The sequence below is a fragment of the Myotis lucifugus genome, unplaced genomic scaffold (assembly GCF_000147115.1).
Source record: "Myotis lucifugus unplaced genomic scaffold, Myoluc2.0 scaffold_437, whole genome shotgun sequence".
In the NCBI taxonomy this organism is placed as follows: Eukaryota; Metazoa; Chordata; class Mammalia; order Chiroptera; family Vespertilionidae; genus Myotis; species Myotis lucifugus.
In genome coordinates this window covers 561,126-582,963 of record NW_005871485.1, presented here as the reverse complement: position 1 = coordinate 582,963, position 21,838 = coordinate 561,126, and the positions used below count along the sequence as shown (strand labels likewise).

General features: G+C 37.9%; 1 protein-coding gene across 4 annotated transcripts in view; it reads right to left on the bottom strand.

Annotated features, from left to right (window-relative positions):
• UVRAG (UV radiation resistance associated) overlaps positions 1 to 21,838 on the bottom strand; it is a 274,963-nt gene that overhangs the window by 230,650 nt on the left and 22,475 nt on the right. For 2 of the 4 annotated variants that reach the window (XM_006102885.3, XM_014468223.2), the window contains 2 exons: positions 20,401 to 20,518; positions 10,969 to 11,003 (listed from right to left, as the gene is read on the bottom strand). In XM_006102885.3, the coding sequence (XP_006102947.1) occupies positions 10,969 to 11,003; positions 20,401 to 20,518 (153 nt within the window). Of the gene's footprint in view, positions 1 to 10,968; positions 11,004 to 20,400; positions 20,519 to 20,795; positions 20,898 to 21,008; positions 21,155 to 21,838 lie in introns of those variants that run through there. The other 2 variants (XM_023744219.1, XM_023744220.1) reach the window with 2 other exon arrangements.

Genomic DNA, 21,838 nt, shown 5'->3' with positions numbered 1-21,838 from the left:
CCAGGCAAAGGGCACAAGATAAACAAGGCTCCGGGTGTGAAATAGGGAGTCGGGTCAGGGAACTAAGGCAACTGCTGGCGCACACAACACAAGACAGACGGACACAAAGCTGGAGAGATAAACAGGGGACTAAACTCAAAGATATTTTATGCCTTGTCACGGAATCAGTCCTTTACTGGGTATAAGATGTGGGGCCACTGAAAGGTTTTAAGGTTAATGAACATGCAACAACACGGATGAATCTCACAAATGTGACATGTATAAGCAAAAGAAAATATGCCATATTTTCAAAAACTAACAGAACTAATCTGTGGTGCCAGAAGTCAGGATAATGGTTCTCTTTGGGAAGTAGTAGTAACTAGAGGGACAACACAAGAGGTGCTGATAATGTTCTATTTATTGTTCTGATTACATTGATCTCATTGAAAAATCATCAGGCTCTTATTATTTGTGCCCTTTAATGTGCTGTGTCTCAACAAAACACAATAAAACTAATAATGGGGGAAATACCGCATCTTACAAATCAAATTATGATATCTCTTCATGATGTAATTTTAGGCCCTAAGGCTAAAGAGCGGGAGTTGGAGGACCTTCCTGGCCTTCACATTGCACCACATGAAGAGGCAGCCATTCCCTCGCCTCTGTAAGATCCCCCTCAACAAAAGTGACATGCTCTAGAATATCTTCTGTAATAATAAAAGCATAATATGCTGCGAGGGAAGCCCGAGTCCCGGGTGCCAAAGGGAAGCCGGTGCCGACAGCCAGGGGAAGGAAGGCCTACTCTTGCTCGAATTTCGTGCATTGGGCCTCTAGTACCGTAATATAATTTCAAAATCTCAATGTCACTGAGATTTTGTTAACTTTCCCAAAAGTTAACAAATGGTTTGGAGGGTATGGCGAGGTGAAGCTAGAAACATTAAAGTTGAACTACACATTCACCAGTAATTATTTTATGCCAAATATATCTGAGAAGAAACCTCACTCAGACGTAACTTGCAGACACATCTCCACAATCTAACCTGTCCAAGGATTGTTCTTGTTACTCAATGCAACAGACACTGATAGGCCTTCTCTAAATAAAGCATGTGCTGGGACATTAGAAAATAGAAAAAGGGGGTCCTTGTCTATCAGATGCTCCTAATTTTGTGTGGCCTGTAACTGTATCCCTTCTAAAATCTTACTCTTACGCGATCCAGCCTTTCGCTACCTCCTCCTATTTCCCCAGGTCATTTCCCCCACTGCCCTGTCCTCAGTCCCCTTGCCTCTGTGTCATATTTGCCACAAAATCTCAAGCCACACACACTCACCCAATTCAGCCACACTAACTCCTAAGGCATTTCTTGAAAACCTCAAGTACACTCCTGCTTTTGTACTTTCCTGTTTCTTGGCCTGGAACCTATGTCTCTGTGCATTTTCCCCCCACATAGATACATAACTTGTTCCCTCACTTTGTTAAGGTGTCTGCTAAACAGTATCTTTTTTATTATTACCATAGAAAAACAAGCAACCCCACCCCTGCCAGGTACCCCCTTTTGCTGCTTTACTTTACTCAATATTTGTATTTATTACCATTTAACATATTCCGATTTATCAATTCTAACATGTACTTTTCTTCACATTGTAAGATGAATTCTGATTTTAGAAATGCTAAAATCAATATGGTCCTATAATATTTGACCAGCAGGTGGCAGTCATCAGATAGCTCTACATGCACAACCTTAAAAATAGCTGTAGATAATATCAATTCTTTCAAGTTAGGCACAGCCTTGGCACTAGTTGTGCTGAGTTTAAGTGCCATTTAAAATACATTTATTGATCTAGACTTTTAAAAATCCTGTATATAATATCTATCAAAAGTTTAAATTCAAAAGATTAAGGAATTAAGTGGGTCACAAGAATATGGAATAAAGAGAATTCTCTCAGACTGCTGGTGAGAGTGTAAATAAAACAATAATTTTGGAAAACTGGAAATATACATTAAAGCTGATCCCTTGCATATTCCCAGCAAGTCCATTCCTAGATATATAACCAACAAAAATGAATACATACTTTCAACCAAAAGATACACACAAGAAAGTTCATAGCAGCACTACTCATCTTAATTCAAAACTAGAAACTAACCAAAAGCCCATCAACAGAAGAATGGACACATTCTGGTATAGTCACAGAATAGAATACTATAGAGCAAACAAACCACAAATATAACCCCACAGTATGAATGACTCGTGATATAAACTTAAGACATGGAAGTCACACACAAAAAAGTACATACTGTATTGTTTAATTTCCATAAAACTCAAAAACAGGTAAAATTAATTTATGGCATTAAAAGTCAAGAGCTAAAGAGCAAGGAACCAAGATGGCGGCAAGTAAATGCCTATACTTGCTGCCTCCCACAACCACAAAAAAATTAGAACTAAAATACAGAACTATCATCCAGAACCACGGGAAAGCTGGCTGAGTAGAAGTACTACAACTAGAGAGCTGCTCCTCTTAATAGGCCGGCACCGAGAACTGAATTTACAAGCTCCCACTTCCTCTGAGCTCCATTGCTGGGCAAGGCTTTGGGGGACCCAGACACATACGGGGAGAAACTGGACTATCTGGCATCAGGGCAAGAACTCGGGGTGGCTTTCTTCCAGACGGAGGTGCTCGCAGCGGTCATTGGATGCTGGGACCTCCTCGGTGCAGAACTGACTGGTAGCCATTCCTGTTTGCTCTGCCCTGGTGATTCCAAGACCCCATTCCACCTAATTTACAACTCCACCCAAGCTGTGCACAGTGGCTTTTGCATATGAATGGCCTGTCCTTTCTCAGCCTAAAAACTGTCGAACAAGCTACAGCTGGGTCAGAGAGCCCCAAAGCTATCAATAAAAGGCCCAAGGCCAGCACCAGCACCAGCCTGCCTTGCTTCACAGCTGGGCCTTGCATCGACACTTCCAAACCCAATACAAACAAGAGGAATCTGCAGATGTCTCTGTAGCTACTGCTGGGTGGCCCCAGGCATTGGCTGACTTTGCACCTCCCTGGAGACTCAACAGCCGTGTACCCAGCAGTCAGTGTGAGACCATACCAGATTACAACTCTTCACATCCATAAGTGACACACTCAAGGGGCAGACTCAGTGAGCACCAAAGCCCCACTGAAGCAAGTCCTGCTCCATAAGTGTGTCTCCTGCACAGCAGCTCTCCCACTGTAGTCGCAGCTGGTCCCTACAGCCAATTGGCCTGGAGGTCAATTCCTCCCAGTGACACCAACAGCAATCAAGGCTCATCTACAATAACACTGCACACAGCCCACAAAGGGGTGCACCAAGAGTGTCCACCTCAGGTGATTGGGGAGGCTGAGCCACTGGGCCCTATAGGACACCACTCTATCAACTCAAGGAGACTTAGCAGCTACCCAATACATAGAAATAAACACAGGGATGCAGCCAAAATGTGGAGACAAAGAAACATGTCACAAACGAAAGAAATGGAAGAAAGCAGACTACTAGACAGGGGTCCTCAAACTTTTTAAACAGGGGGCCAGTTCACTGTCCCTCAGACCGTTGGAGGGCCGGACTAAAGTTTAAAAAAAAACTATGAACAAATTCCTATGCACACTGCACATATCTTATTTTGAAGTAAAAAAACAAAACGGGAACAAATGCAATATTTGTATTTGCATGTGGCCCGCGGGCCGTAGTTTGAGGACCCCTGCTACTGGATATAGAGTTCAAAACCACAGTTATACGGTTACTCAAAAATCTAGAAACCTCCAAGGAATTTAGTGAGACCTTCAAGAATCTTAGTGAGAATGCCAAAATAATGGAAAAGGACCAGTCAGAAATTAAGCACACACTTACTGAAATAAAGAATAATATACAGGGATTCAACAGTAGACTAGAGGATCCCAAGAATCAAGTCAATGATTTGAAATATGAGGAAGCAAAAAACGCCCAACCAGAAAAGCAAAAAGAAAAAAGAATCCAAAAATATGAAGATAGTGTAAGGAGCCTCTGGGACAACTTCAAGCGTACCAATATCCACATTATGGGAGTGCCAGAAGAAGAGAGAGAACAAGATATTGAAAACCTATTTGAAGAAATAATGACAGAAAACTTCCCCTACCTGGTGAAAGAAATAGACTTACAAGTCCAGGAAGCGCAGAGAACCCCAAACAAAAGGAATCCAAAGAGGACCACACGAAGACACATCATAATTAAAATGCCAAGGGCAAAAGACAAAGAGAGAATCTTAAAAGCAGCAAGAGAAAAACAGTTACCTGCAAGGGAGTGTCCATACAACTGTCAGCTGATTTCTCAACAGAAACTATGCAGGCCAGAAGGGAGTGGCAAGAAATATTCAAAGTGATGAATAGCAAGAACCTACAAACAAGACTGCTCTACCCAGCAAAGCTATCATTTAGAATTGAATGTCAGATAAAGAGCTTCACAGACAAGAAAAAGCTAAAGGAGTTCATCACCACCAAACCAGTACTATATGAAATGTTGAAGGGTATCCTTTAAGAAGAGGAAGAAGAAGATAAAGGTAAAGATAAAAATTATGAACAACAAAGTGACAACAAATACATATCTATCAACAAGTGAATCTAAAAATCAAATGAATAAAAAATCTGATGAACAGAATAAACTGGTGAATGGAATAGAATCAAGGGCATGGAAATGGAACAAACTGACGATTCTCAGAGGGAGGATTGCAGGGGGGTGTGGGAAGAGATTAGACAAAGATCTTATGTGCATGTATGCATTACCTATGGACACAGACAATAGGGTGGCAAGGGCGTGGTGTGGGAACAGGATGGAGGGGAAATATAGGGGGGAAAAAGAAGGACATCTGTAATACTAGGTGTACCAGTTAATGCGGATTTTTTTCAATAGATGGAGTTACACATATGTTGATATATATGTGATTTGATATGTATGCTATTTTGTTGTATTGACAGCAAGCTTCAAAACTTCATATGTCAAATTTGCTGAAGGTGTTAACATCATAGATATTTTTACACTTAAAAATGTCGAATTTCGTGCCCCCAAAAAAGAGCATTTGTGGGAAGTTTTAATTCATTACTTTATTTTGAAGAAACTGTTATCGTATACTTCGGGAAGCTTATGGTGAACATGCTCCATCTCAAGATACTTATGAACGCTGGTTGAAATGCTTTAAAAGTGATGATTTCGATGTGAAAGACAAATAACGTCCAGGTCAACCGAAAAATTTTGAAGACCAACAATTACGAGCATTATTGGATGAAGATGAGTGTCAAACTCAAAAACAACTTGCAGAAAGATTAAACGTTGCTCAGCAAACAATTTTCGATCATTTACAAGCAATGGGAAAGATTTTAAAGGACTGAAAATGGGTGCCACATCAACTGAAGGAAAGACAAATGGAATACCGAAAAGTCATCAGTAAAATGTTGCTTCAACGGCACAAAAGAAAGTCTTTTTTGCATCAAATTGCGACTGGCGATGAAAAGTGGATTTATTTTGAGAATCCCAAATGCACAAAATCATGGGTTGATCCAGGTCAACCATCAACATCGACTGCAAGGCCAAATCTCTTTGGAAAGAAGACAATGCTCTGCGTTTGGTGTGATCAGGAAGGTGTGGTGTATTATGAGCTTCTAAAACCAGGTGAAACCGTTAATACTGATCACTACTGACAACAAATAATCAATTTGAGCCACGCTTTGATCGTGAAATGACCAGAATGTTCCAGAAGACATGGCAAAGTAATTTTGCTTCATGATAACACACCATCACACACTTCAAAACCAGTAAAAGACACATTAAAAGATCTTGCCTGGGAAGTATTAACCCACCCGCCGTATTCACCAGACCTTGCTCCTTCAGATTACCACTTGTTCCAATCGATGGCACACGCACTTTCTGAGCAGCACTTCAAAACATATGAAGGAGTGGAAAAATGGGTCTCTGAACGGTCTGCCTCAAAACAAGAAAAGTTCTATTGGGACGGTATCCACAAAGTACCTGAAAGATGGGGGAAATGTGTAGCTAGCAATGGACATTGCTTTGAATAAAGCACTTTTGATGTTTCTCTTGAAATTATCGTGTTTTCTTTGATTACAAAATCCGCCATTATTAACCGGTACACCTAGTAATCTCAACAATAAAAATTTTTTAAAAATTAAAAAAAAAGAGCTAAAGAGCACAAAAATAGAGCAATAAGGCATGAATTTGGTATTAGAGAAACAAATATTTGTCAGTGGAGAAATAACCTCATCCATCTTCTTCATAAGACTTAAGGAAATTGCCACAAATTGAGGAAGCTGATTTATATTTTATCACTGAAATACATACAAAATATTTCCTATCACAGGTCGAGCAGTACACCTGAAGGAAGGAAAAACTGCTAAATAAATACTCCCTTGGAATGGGTGAAAGAAATTTCAAAGTAACCAGAGGCTAGTAAGATTGATCACAATCCCCACAGGACTATTGCCAAGGCTCTGTGTTTCAGTTTAAACATAAGTGTTCACTTTTTCTTGGTGAACATAAAATAATGATGAGTCTTACAACTGACAACTTGGATTAGGCTATATATATACTATACTATAAATTGCTTTTTCCTTGCTTGTTTGCCAAGTACAAGCCAAGCACAATACAATGCCTATGGAGGATACGACAATGACCCACACAGTCCCTGTCTTCATGAGGTTTATCCTGTACATTAGAGGACCTAAGGCAACCATATGAACAGCTATTATACTGATTTAGAATGGTACTAGTAGTATAAGTGCAAAGTATATATATTTTTAAGCGCACACACACAAAGAGATTTCTTCTTACTAATGTTACAGATTCTAAGAAAGCTTTACAGAAACATCTAGAAATGTGCTGTCCAATACTATATACATTAGTCACGTGAAGTTAAATTAAAATTAAACAGAACTAGCCCTAGCTGGTTTGGCTCGGTGGATAGAGCGTTGGCCTGCGAACTGAAGGGTCCCAGGTTTGATTCCAATCAAGGGCACATGCCCAGGTTGCAGGCTCGATCCCCAGTTGGAGGCATGTAGGAGGCAGCTGATCAATGATTCCCTCTCATCACTGATGTTTCTATCTCTTTCTCCCTCTCCCTTCCTCTCTGAAATCAATAAAAATATATATTTTTTTAAATTAAATAAAACTAAAAATTTGGTTCCTCAGACTTAACCACATTTCAGGTGCTCAACAGCCACATGTGGCTGGGCACCTGTACTGGACAGTGCACAGACACTGCCAACATCGCAGAAAGTTCATTGGACAGCACTAATTTGGAGCGTTCAGGAGTTAGGACAAAGCACAGAATAGGCACACAAAGACAGTTTAGCCTGGCCAGTGTGGCTCAGTGATTGAGCATAAAGACCTATGAACCAGGAGGTCAGGGTTCGATTCCCAGGCTGCAGGCTTGATCTCCTGTATGGGTTGTGCAAGAGGCAGCTGATCAATCATTTTCTCTCATCATGGATATTTCCATCTCTCTCTTCCTCTCCCTTCCTCTCTGAAATCAATAAAAATATTTTTTTTTAAAAAGGACAGTTTATCTAATCTTTATGGAAAAACACTGTTTCTAATTGTGTATCCATTTTTCCATGTTGCCTCTGACATTAGAGTGGCAAAACCAGGCCACTCTGGTCTAAAAACAAGCTCAGAATGCATAGCTAGGAAAAAGTCAAAGCTTAAAAGTTACATGAGTGAAAAAGATTATTCACAAGCTCACCTTAGTTCACCAGAGTGAAAATTTACCAAAAGCTTAGCTAGAAATAAAGTATTAGTTTGCCTAATCCTTTAGTGGCTAATTAGAAATCAGTCAATAAATATATTTATGGAAGAATCCATTCCTTAAGAAACATTTGCTGAGCACCTTCTATGTACCAAGCACAACGGTAAAGAGGAGGAAGAGAAACATTTAAATCATTAACTCTATTCAGCAAATATCACGATAGTTTAAGAATTATAAACTCCTAAGCAGGAACCCTAGCCCGTGTGGCTCAATAGGTTGGAGCGTTGCTCCATACACCAAAAGGTGGCAGGTTTGGAGTGTGTGAGGGAGGGCCTTTTGATGTTTCTCTCTCTCGGCAGGTGACAATAAAAAACAAACTCCTGAGCAGGGGAAAAAATCAACAAATTCTGCTCATCTGTGGTTCTTGAGAGACAGCAGGAAGGGAGGTAACAAAGTCCATCCCCACCATATGCCCTGAAGGTTGTTGATTCCTGTGGCACTCAGTGCCCTTTAATCTGCATCAGGCACAATGCCTGAGCAACAAGCTAACATGAATCCTTTCAAAAAGAAGAGAAATAAACTGAGGTTTATCAAATCTCTATCAAGGTTATAAAAGAAACAAACAATCCTTGCCAAAAATATAATCTCAAAGAATATCCTTAAAAGGAAATATCAATGAATCAACATTTAACAAATAACTACCCAACAGAAGGAATACAGTGGGAGCTAGGGCGACATGAAGATATTCGGGCTGTCTCCAACCTCCAGGAGCTTTCATCCACTTCAGGAGAGGAAATGCTTTTGAACAAGTACAATGCAAGCAAGTGCTGGTAAGTGGTATACTCAGGAAACAATTACAGGAGAAACTGTAAGTGAAAAGGACCTTGGAAGTCTTTTTGTCCAACCCTCTCCCTTGTCTGGAATCTATTTTTACAAAACACAATTCAGCCTAAGTACACCAGGGATGAAGATGTCACATTTCGTAGAGACCGCTCAGCTCAGAAGCAACTGAAGACAGGAGTCAAAAGGAGCTGAAGATAGTGATGATGTTTAGAAATATGGATCTGAATATCAAGAAAATACAATACTAATAATGCAGAATTATACCCTAAGGTACCACTATAGCATAAAGTCCATTATGATACAAATCCAGAGAAAATGCAAGGGGATGTTGTAAAACCATCTCCAACTATAGTTTTGACTACAGAAAAGGGAGCAGATAAATCAAAGTGGCATTCTACTCTATAAACCCTTTCCCCAGTTCTCACTTGTCTGTAGGGGTTTTTCTATTTCTATTTCCACCTAAGCCAAAAGAAAAGGAAAAACTAATATTGACTCAGTAGCTACTATGTCAAGCATGATGCTAGCCATTTATCATGAATCCTGTAATGCTTGAAGAGCTTTACTGATGACTGGAGCTCCTCAGAGATGGGCTTAAGGAATCTGTTTGGCTAAGGATCCAAATCTAGTATGATATTTGAGACATTTGGAAGACAGCTTGATGAAGAGGAAAGAGTAGTAGAAACTTTAAGAGAGAAGGTCTGGGAACTGAAGTTCTGGTCTTGCAGTTGTAGAACTACAAAAGTTGCTGGGCCTCTCTGTGTGGCAATTTCTTAAGACCTACTCCATTTACCCTTCATGATTTTCTAAGGATCGAAATGGAATAACATATTTTTTTTTCTAATATATTTTTATTGATTTCAGAGAGGAAGGGAGAGGGAGAAGAGAAACATCAATGATGAAAAAGAGAATCACTGATTGGTTGGCTCCTCAGTGCCCCCTACTGGGGATCGAGCCCACAACCTGGGCATGTGCCCTTGACCAGAATCAAACCCAGGACCCTTCTGTCCACAGGCAGACGCTCTATCCACTGAGCCAAACCGGCTAGGGCTGGAATAACATATCTCAAAGGAGTCTGAAAATATAATACCTTACTGATTTATCCATTTAACAAATACTCACTGAGCTATTCTACACTGTAGGGTTTCAGAGATGCACAAGATTGGGAAGGTCCTTGCTCTCAAGAGACTTACACTGTGGTAGATGGGAGATGGATAATAAATAAACACAAACAAGTGACTAGGAGTTCCCAATAGTGAGAATGCTCTAAAGAAAATAAAACAGATGACGTGAAAAACAGTGAATAGAGAAAAGAGAACTACTGTATTTTTTTTTTTAAAGAGCAGCATTTTTTTCTAATCCTCACCTGAGGATATGTTTGTACTGATTTTTATAGAGAGAAAGAAACATCAATGTGACAGAGAAACATCGGTCAGTTGCCTCCTATATGCACTCCAACTGGAGATCAAACCCACAACCTATGTATGTGCCCCAACCAGGAATCCAACTCAAGACCTTTCGGTGTACAGGACAACACTCCAACCAGCTGAGCCATACAGGTCAGGACAAAAGGGAAATACTTTAGATGGAATAGTCATAGAAGGTCTGGCTGAAATCACATAGCTGAGACCTCAAAGAATTCTTTAGCCAAATGTTTCCAATACCTGTGCAAACAAGTATTCTAGGTATAAGGAACGAGACACGCTTGGCATGTTCAAAGCACTGAAAAATGAGTTATGCCTAGAACACAATGAGTGAGAAAAAATATTAGGAGATGATGTTTAAAAATGTAGACAGTGGTCAAATCCAGTATGGTCTTGGACCATTAAAAGGATATTACCATTGGCATAAAGCTCTTCTTTTTATCAATATGGCCCAATAAATTGAGTCATTTATGCAAATATCAAGTGTACAGATTATCAAAAGTAGAACACTTCCAAATTTCTAACTGAGGAATGCCATTGCCAAAAACAGGGGAAGGATCCTATACGACAGCATTTTAAAGAACTATATCTAAACAAAATATCATTTACTACAATGCTTGGTAAGTCAAAAACCTCTACAGTAAATAGAAGTGATAGAATTATAAAATTTAATTTGAGTAGCAGAGTGGCGCAGCGGAAGCGTGCTGGGCCCATAAAATTTAATTTGAAAAAACACCAAAGTTTTTAATGGAAAAAATATCAGTTCATTCAGCAAATATTTATCAAACATCTGGTATGTGCCAGGCATGTTTTAAGCACCAGAGATACAGCAATGAACAAATCAATAAAGATTTAAGCAGTAATTAAGCAGAAGATTTAATGGGAGAAGGCAGAACTAAACTTGACCTTATTTTATGTCTCAGCATTCTCTGCAATAGGAGTTATAGGTATATGCACCTGTCAGAAGGCAAACTTACCAAGGAATTCTTAATCACTTCACTTCTATAAAATTCTGGAAAAAAAGAAAAAGAACAATAAGTGATCTGGAAAAAAATAAAATTCATTACCTCTTAATCTGGTAAATGTTTTAACATTTGTTTCAGTAAGACATTTTCAAGGGATCTATTCTCTCTATATCTTTATCTGTAAAAAATTAAAGTAGAAATAAAGATTAAATGAAAGTGTTTTAAAGGGGAAAACATTAGTAAAGGAAGGTCAAAACCTGTTATGATTTAAGTTAGTTATTTTTACTTTTACTGGCTCCTTTTACCCTAGATTCTAATTTGAGTCCTTAAAACTCAGACTTTCTTATCCCCTACCTACTCCCACTCTCTACAACTGATTCCATATTCTCTGTTTTTCTCAAATATCACTTACGATTATTCACTGTAGTATTGGAAAATGAACAGTGATCTAGCAACCAGGTAACTTAAGTTCTGATTCCACCTGTCATTAATATTCTGCCTCTTTCATTTCTTTGGGGCCATTTTTCATCAGAGAACTTAGAAAATTAGACTAATGACCAAACATCCTCTGTAAACATTTAAATTTAATAATTCAGCCCTCGCCAGGTGGCTCAGTTAATTGGAACATCATCGGGTACACCAAAAGGTGGTGGATTCAATTCACGGTCAGGGCACAGACCTAGGTTGCAGGTTCAATCCCAGGTTGGAACTCCTACAGGAGACAACCAATCAATGTTTCTCTCTCACATGATCTCTCTCTCTCTCTCTCTTTCCCTCTCTCTCTTCTTTTCTCTAAAAATCAATAAAAAAATATTCTCATGTGAGGATTAAAAAAAATTTTTTTTAACTTTCATAATTCTACAAACGTTCAAGAATGTTGTAAATGTTAGAAAACCCGAAGACACAATCAAAAAATGAGGCAGACATTTCCAACTACCCTCCAACATTCCCTGTAGACCCTTCCAACGTCATCTCCAGGATACTCTGTCTATCTCTACAGAGCCTACAAGGACCCTTGTATCCTTACGTTGCTAAAGAGTACTATTTCCCAAATGTGATGCACATATCATTGGTACTTGAGGTGATTTTAGATGATTCATGGACAAACTACATTTTTTCTAATACACTGAAACTTGTGTTGTACATATTACACCACTCATCATAAGCTCCATAAAGGAGGAGTAGTGGTGTCTGTTTTGGACAATTGCTGTCTCCTCAGTACATAAAACCATTCCTGGCACAGGGTAGACAAAAGTTTTTTTGAATCAACAATTTCACACATTATTCTTAACCATAAGTTTAAAAATAATAAACTTTTAAAAATATATTAAATATGCAATGGTATAGGTAACATTCAAATAAGAGTGCAACTTGTCAAGGTGATCCACTAATAATTGAAGTTTGGCCCGGCTGGTGTGGCTCAGGGGTTGAGCGTCGACCTATGAACCAGGAGGTCACGGTTCGATTCCCGGTCAGGGCATATGCCCAGGTTGTGGGCTCAATCCCCAGTGTGTGGCCTACAGAGGCAGCCGATCAATGATTTTCTCTAATTATTGATGTTTCTATCTCTATCTCTCTCTCCCTTCCTCTCTGAAATCAATAAAAGTATATTTTTAAAAAAAGATAACTGAAGCTTGGGAATCATCATGCAGTAAATAAAAAGCTGACATAGACATAACACTTTTTTTTTTTTGGTTAATCCCCATCCGAGATTATTTTTCCATTGACTTTTAGGAAGAGTGGAAGAGAGAAGGAAAGACAGAGAAACATCAATGTGAAAGAAATATATCAATTGGTTGCCTCCTGCACGAGCCCTAACTAGGGCTCAGGCCAGGGAGGAGCCTGCAACCAAGGTACGTATCCTTGACCAGAATCAAACCCTTTGGTCTATACGCCAATGCTCTATCCACTGAGCCAAACCAGAGAGGGTGGTCACAGCACTTTTATGTGCATACTCTTTTGATTAAAGCACTTCTTGACAAACGTATCATCTATGTTACTCTCAGCTTGTCTTCCTAAAAAAATAAAGATAGGATATTTGACTTTGTGGAGAAAGAGTCACAATATATTAAGTAAAAAAAAAACAGGTTCTAAGAATTTATAACAGGATCCAAATTATTAACAATGTTTATCTTAGATGACAAGATTAAGTTGTTTACTTTTAGTTTTTGCTTGAAAGCTTTCTAATTTTTCTATCTCCAAATAATTATTTGAAATAAGAAAAGAGATCATTCTAATCGTCTTTAAAAAGAATCTGCTACTGCCCTGGCCAGTGTGACTCAATGGTCAGAGTGTTGGCCTGCACACCAAAGGGTCTCTGGTTCGATTCCCGGTCAAGGGCTTCTACCTGGGTTGCAGGTTCAATCCCTGGCCCCTTTCGGGGCTCATGGAGGCAACCAATTGATGTGTCTCTAACACATCAATGTTTCTCTCTCTCTCTCCTTTCCACTCCCTCTAAAAGTCAATGGAAAAAATATCCTCAGGTAAGGATTAACAACAACAAAAAGAATCTTTTACTTCCCTAACCGGTTTGGCTCAGTGGATAGAGGCTCAGTGGATAGAGCGTCAGCCTGCAGAATGAAGGGTCCCAGGTTCAGTTCTGGTCAAGCGCATGTACCTTGGTTGCGAGCACATCCCCAGTAGGGGGTGTGCAGGAGGCAGCTGATCAATGTTTCTCTTTCATCGATGTTTCTAACTCTCTATCCCTCTCCCTTCCTCTCTGTAAAAAAATCAGTAAAATATGTATTTTTAAAAAAAGAATCTCCTACTGATGAACATTTAGGTTACTGCCAATTTTTAGATATTTCAATTAATGTTATAAATAAAAAATCTTTTGAAGTAAAGTTGCAAGACAAAAAAATATATATAAATTTGATATATTACCAAATTATTCACTAAAAATACTGTACCAATTTACAATCCCACTTATGAGAATACCTGTTTCCCCAACACTAGGCAACACTAAGTATTATTCTTTTCATTTTATTTCCCAAATGGCTAACCAATTACTCCAACCATAAATTAACTAGAGATACATATGTATGTATGTAAATTAATAAATTAATTTATCAATAAATTAACATATATTTAATTTAATGTATTTATATATATTAATTTAATGTGTTTATTATGTTAATATATACATATGTTCTAATTTATATATACCATATATATTTTTAGAAAGAATAACTAAAAGGGCTAAAAGCTGTTGTTTTCTATAACAAGGTACTTTTACATTTTTCTATTATTTGAATTCGTTACAATATGTATTACTTTTAAAATCAGCAGGGGTGGGGGGGAGAAAAATACTCTTTTTTTCTTTTAATCTGCAAAGTTAAACTACTAATCAGTTCCCAAAATAAATCTCCAGCTCTTAGAAGATGAATAGTATTATTTCTTTCAAAACTTTTCTGATTATATATAAACTAGAGGCCCGGTGCACAAAATTCGTGCACGGGAGAGGGGGAGTCCCTCAGCCTGGCCTGCACCCTCTAGCAATCTGGGACCCCTCGAGGGATGTCTGACTGCCGGTTTAGACCCGATCCCACTGCGGGCCTAAACCGGCAGTCGGACATCGTCCTCACAATCCAGGACTGCTGGCTCCTAACCACTAGCCTGCCTGCCTGATCGCCCCTAACCACTCTGCCTGCCTGCCTGATCACTCCTAACCGCCTCTGCCTTGGTCCCCACCACAGCGGCTTCGTCCAGAAGGACATCCGGAAGGTCGTTCAGCTGTCCGGTCTAATTAGCATATTACGCTTTTATTATTATAGATGAAACTAAACAATTTTTCTTCTCCATGAGACCCTCAAAACGGACTTTCTAATTTAAATGTAGAGAGGCCAACAAAGGAGCCACACAATTTGGAAAGAAATCACTGAGTCTGAAGTAATTTCTAACATGCTAAACATGGGTCTACAGTGTCTAACATTCTGTTACATCTAAAACATTCTATTACAATAAAATCAGCAGCATGGTGAAAAAAGAGAATGAATTTTTTAAAAATTTAGTCGAAAACCAGTTCCAGTCCCCAAACTACCATGTATAAGCTTGACCCTGGACAAGTCAACCTTTTTGGGCCATAGTTTCTTTACTTTACAAAGGAGAATGACACCAGAAAAGTAACAGGGTTGTTGTGAGTCTCAAAAGAAATCGTGAATTAAAATTATATTTTTATTAATACAATTCTATTAATTTTTATTAATTCAATCTGAGCAAAATGATTATTATCTGAGACTTATTTCTACATGAAAAGGACCATCAGATACAAACATTCCTCTATCCACGCCAAGGCGTGTTCTTTAAACATGCTTCCAATGGCATGTTTTGGCTGTTATGTAGCATTCCACTCACTCAACAAATGCTTTTTTAGTACCTCAAACTCACTCAGAATAGAAAAATACAAACTTAAACTATACTATAAAACTATTTTATCCGATTGGCAAAAATTCAGAAGTTTGATTGTAGAGGCTGTTGGTGAGGCTCTGGGAAAAAGGACAGAGCAAGTGGAAGTAGACAAGGACACTTTTCTAACAGCTGCCATAACTGCCGCGTACACCCTCTCTTTGTAATTTTACTTCTTGGAATGTACAAAATAATGTGCTTGTAAAGTTATTCAATACAGTACTATGTGTACAGCAAAAGATTGGATCCACCTATAAATGCCTACTAATAGGAGCTAGTTAAATAATTTATTCAATGCAAAATAAGGAAAGCTCTCTATGAACCAATCTGGAAAAACATTTAGGGCATGAAAAAACATTTTAAATATGGAAAAATATTTAGGGTATATTAAGTTAAAATTTCAAGCACAGAAATATATATACCTTGGTACTATTTTTACTTATATTTGTATAAAGAATCTCAGGAAAGATAAACAAGAAAGGAATAACTGGTTGTCAGGGTGGGGTGGAAAACTAGGGAGCTTGGACAGGTGAAAGGAAGACTAATACAAACCTATATACACACACAAACATATATGTGTGTATGTATGTATGTATACATACACACTTTCTATATATGAACTGCACTTTATATATATTCTAAACCATGGACTGCGTTACCTATTCAAAAAATTAATGGAAAAAAATATATTTAAGAGCTCAGTATGTGCCAAGCATCATTCCAAGTATTGGAGACATTGCAGTAAACAAAAGTTACCTAAAAATTACTGACCTACAAATTTCTGCCCTCATAAAGCTTACATTCTAGTGGAGAGAGACATACATTAACCAAATAATTAAACAAGTAGTATGCCATATGATCTTAAGTATTGTGGAGAAAAATAAAGCACAAAAGACAGGAAAAGAATAGTCACAATTTTTAAAAGGGATTAGTCAGTGATCAGGAGAGTTTCTCTGAGAAAACATTTGGTATAAAGACCTTAAAGGAGGTGGAGGAGCTCGTCATATAGATGTAGGAGGAAAGTGTGCCCAGGACAAAGACAGAGTAAGTACAGAAGCTTTTAAATTGGATAAACTTGATATATTCAAGGAAAAGCAAGGTCTGTGTGGCTGGAACAGAGAAGAGTAGAAGGAGATGAGTTCCAAGAGGTAACAGAGGATCAGATCATGAAAGGCTTTTTGGAAAACTTAATAAGGATTTTAGCTTTTACTGAATAAGATGAGAAGGCACTGCCGAAACCGGTTTGGCTCAGTGGATAGAGCGTCGGCCTGCGGACTGAAAGGTCCCAGGTTCGATTCCGGTCAGGGGCATGTACCTGGGTTGCGGGCACATCCCCAGTAGGAGATGTGCAGGAGGCAGCTGATCGATGTTTCTCTCTCATCGATGTTTCTAACTCTCTATCTCTCTCCCTTCCTCTCTGTAAAAAATCAATAAAATATATTTAAAAAAAAAAAAAGATGAGAAGGCACTGAAGGGTTTTAAGGAGAGGACATGATCTCACTTTCATTTTAATGAGATCTGGGTGAGAACATAATGAAGAGGGTACATGAGCAGGCAAACCTGCTAAAAGTCTACTTCAATAATTCAGGCAAGAGATGACAGTGGTTTGGAGATATAAGCAGTGATTGGCTTATGGATATATTTTGATAGCTAAGAGCCAAAAGTATTTGCTGAAAGATTGGATGTGGGACATAAAAAAAAGGACAATTCAGGAAGATTTCAAGGTTTTTGGCCAAGGAAATGAAAGGATGGAGTTGCCATTTTCTGAAAGAAGGAAGAATACAGGAGGTGGTTCAGAGCTAGAATATCAGAAACTCAGTTTTGAATATATCAAGTTTAAGTTACTACTAGACTCCAAAAAGAGATGTAGAGTAGGCGACTGACTACAGGAGTATGAGTTCAGAGGGGAGGTCCAAGCTAAGAATATAAGTTTGCAAGTTGTTAGTGATAAATGATATTTAAAACTATAAGACTTGGATGAGATCACCAAAATGGATTGTATAGAGTTTGTCTTCTGATGTATTCAAAATAGCTGGTTGATGTTCCAGGAGAAGACAGGCACTCACATTTCACGGTGAGAAAATAACTATGGCTTAAAACAACCTTGATTTTATAAATATTCCAAATTTATGAGGAAACCAGGATTAAAACCTAGCTCCTCATACATAACACAAGGCTTTGTTCTCTGGAAATGTGATAACTAGAAAGGCAGACAGTCTCCTAAGAGCACTAAAAGATGTCAATTTTTTTTTTAATCTCATATATAACTTCTTAGGATCTGCTGTGAATTCAGCTGAAATAAAAGAATAACTTAGAAATCATCATTTCAAATATTCTTCCAATAAAAACACTATCTTTTAAAATTAACGATGCTACTAAACAAGTGGTACTGGTGGTTTTGTGTGAAGAGCCAACTGGCTTTCTATCATGGTCATCCTACACCAAGGGCCACATAATGTTCATGAAATGAATAACTGGACCATGAATTTGTCATCATAGGTCCAATAAGACAAGGTGGTATAACTAGGTTTAGTAAGGAAAGAGCTTCTTGGCTCCTCCTGTTATAGGTAAGTTATAGGCCCAACAAAACCACCATGAATAGACTTCATTCATCCATGACATTTTGGAGCAGAAGAAAGTCCCAGAAATCATCAATCCTCTCATTTTAGAGATAAGTTAACGAAATGCCATCTAGTGACAGACTCAAAACCACCACCAACACTGGACTTCCCTGTGGTCTGTCACCAGCTATTCCCTAATTGTTTTAGTGATCATTTTATTGAAATAGAGAAACAGTCTATGATCACTTCTAAGCTCAAAATGTAATCTGAGCTAGAAGACCAAAAACAAGAACAAAAAAGATGACTTTCTTTATATCTCTTAGACAAGTTTTTACATCATGATCATCAACCAGTCCTGTGACTATTCTCTTTTTAGAAACTACTATTATGATTATTAACATTACAATTCTAATAACAATTGCTATCATTTACCACATACCTAAAATGCACTAAATACTATGTTAATTACTATTATCAGAGGTAACACTGAAGCAAGGATACAGAAGTTCTATGAAGATAACCAAGAACTAATTGTACAGAAATCTATCAAACATTTAAAATACTCTGGCATTGTCATATATTGCCAATGATAAAACCAATTAGTGAGCAGTAGCTCAAATGTTTTAAGATCTGCAAAATTGCTTATACCTTTAGGACAAATAGCAACCAAACTGTTTATTTTCCTCTGGACACAAAGGAAGACATTTCCCAGGCCCTTTTCACCTAAAAAGAACGACTCAAATGTATGGCCAATAGAATGTAATGGAATTAAGCTGGGCCATTTCCATTAAGAAAATTTCCCTCAAATAATCCCTCTCTTGCCATGCCAGAGGTCATGTGTTGGTGGCAACAGCATTCCAAATAGAAGGAGCCTGGGTACCTGAGGCACCACTTATCGGACATCTGCCAGGACACTACCTGATAAAGAACACCTGCACTGAACTTAGTTTAAGAAATGTATTATGTTAAGCCACTGAGATATGTGGCATTTGTTACAGTAGCTAGCATTAATCATTAAAATTACTACAATTGTTTTTAAAATATGCAATGGTGCCCGGGCCAGTGTGGCTCAGTTTGTTAGAGTGCCGTCCTATACACTGAAATGTCGCGAGTTCAATTCCCAGTCAGGGCACATACCCAGGTTGTGAATTCCCCTTGGGCACATAGGGGAGGCAAATGATCCATCACTCTCTTTCTTTCTTTCTCTTTCTTTCTTTCTTTCTTTCTTTCTTTCTTTCGTTCTCTCTCTCTCTCTCTCTCTCTCTCTCTCTCTCTCTCTCGTCAATAAAGAACAAATCTATCCTCAGGTGAGGATAAAAATATGTATATGCATGCAATGGTCAGAATAAAAAATAAGAATGAAATAAAATTATGTGAAAATGGCAGATTTCAGAGTCCTTTTTCATCCTTAAAAATTATTTTAATGCTATTTAAAATAGGGGTCGGAGGGTTCTACTCTATGTAATCCCTGACTGAATGTTTTAATGAGCATATGCTGGTATTAAAATTTTTTAAGTTGTTAAACAACTACTGCTTTAATAATGGTTTGGAAAAGTAATTAAAACCAAAAGATAAATGTCATTTGAATATTTCATCTTTGCCACAGGAAAAAAGTTAAAAAATAAATCCTTAGTAACTTTCAATAAAATAATGCCACCGTTTGTTAATATAAGACCTTTAATCACATCATACCAAGTGTCATCACCTTCTCAGCTGATCCTCATAAAAATCTGTCTTGCCGGCTTCACAGAACCTCCTTATTCCCGTTTTACAAATGGGAAAATTTAGGTTCAAAAAGCCATAGTCTTTTGCCAAAGTCATACAGCTAGAGAACAGCTGAGCTAGAACTAGTATCGATATTTTCAATCCTAATCCAATACCCCCGTCATTATACTTGCTTCTCTTCTTACACCACCTGGCATAAGGTCACCGATTATATCAAAGTGCTTTTCACGCAATATGTATTCAAAAGACGCTTGTGATTTTGAATAAAATATCTGCTCTACTCTTAGAACTGTCACTTATGGAAGAATCAACATTTCAATACATAAAACTTAATTCATAAAAACCATGACAATTCTTATAAAAAATGACTCCATATTCACAAGGAATTACAGATATGAGAAAATATTAACTAGGACCCAATTTTACCATAGTATTAAAGAAAGCAATTACATTTTTTAAAAAAGCAAATTAGTACTGGATACTGGCCTCATATATTTTAAGTGGCAGCTACTGGAATAAAGATATTAATAACACTCATAAAGGAATGATAAACTTATCAATGTAAGGCTTAGTTATCTGAAAGAACTACTTAAACGTCATGTTTCTTTAATATATATAACTGCTCAGGGAAATATTTTCACAGCATGACAATTTAGCTTTCCAGTAAGCAATAACAGCAAGAGGCACTTGTGTTACAAAAGAATAAAAATGAGACGTAATGACCTGTGGGGAGTGAGTCCACAGATTCCCTTACCTTTATATATCTTTTCAGAATTACACAAGTGAAGTGTGAAGTAGGTATCAAGGAGTTGATGGCCATTTCTATTAACAATGTTCCGGGCAGCAATGTTCCGAAGGTGTCTAAGACGACGCTAAAAAGTAGCCAAAAATAAAGAGAGAGAGAGAGGTGCTCAGCTTTTTCCTCTTATAAAATTTTCTGAAAGTTACAATTCAAAAATGAAAGACAGTAAGTTGTCCCAGTCATCTATTTGTTGAGACAGCAACCTTAATGGAGTTTCTTATTTATGTCTCAGTATCCCCTCCCTATTCATTTACAAGGTTAAAAAAATGTCACTTTCATGTTGCGAGCATGAAATGACAATATGAAATGTTTTTGAAAAGCATAAATGTTACATAGGTGCTATTTACCTGCAGAATAGCCTTAGTATTTCCTGGAACATAAACTAAGTAGTAATTTGCTTTTTTTCCCTTTCAGAAGGATGTGCTGGTAGACATGCCAAGTCCATCTCAAACCAACAGAAAATCAGCAGCTATTACAGACGTACAACCCTATTGCTAGTTCAGACCATCTATCTGTACAACCAAGAAAAGAGGCCAAAACCAAAATATAAGCGCAATTACTCGTGGTCACTCCATCCAGCCGATAATTCAACTGTCGTGAGCTTAGATTCTCACAACCAGCAGCCACCCAAGCTCTGTTTCCTAATCAGGCCTCCTTCTCAACAATTTATCAAACGAGGGTGCATGAATTATTTGGAGTTACAAGTGTGTTAGAAAGGCAAAAGCTCCTAACTAACAGTACAAATCAACAAAAATACAAGATAACTTAAGGGATAGCCAAATCATCTCAAATCACAATGAAAAAATGCTGGCAATGCTGAAATCTGAGATTCCTTCCCAAAAGCTGGTTCTCTGTGTCAAATGATTATTTTTGGAGACTTAAAAATAGAAACAAAGTGCTCAGTTTTAAAATATGCTTAAAGCTCTCCCTTCAGGCTAAAAGACAGCCTATTCTACTGAGGTAAGTCCATCTTTAGTTACATGCGCAGTCAACCAGAAAAGTACAGTGCTTTCTTTACATGCAATCCTTTCTCCCAATCCAGAGATTAAGATTCTTTAAGAGAGAAGGTTATTGTCTAATAAATTTGTTTAACCCCCTACGTATGAAAAGTCCCAAATGTATTTACAGAAAGTTCCCAGGGCTTATTCTAAAAGACTCATTTTCCCACAATCTGCAGTTTCCATTTCACACCCTGGATTACAGCAACGATTTCCTCCTACTATATATTTCCATTAGCCCTCTCAGTCAAGATCTTAAATTGACAGGCCCACTAATTATTGCCTACACACAATAATCACGTTTATTTTGCTGTAAGACTGCAATCCTGTACTCTATTGAAAGGCTTGAGAATATTACCCAAAGCTTCTAGCACCAAATACAAACTTCCCAT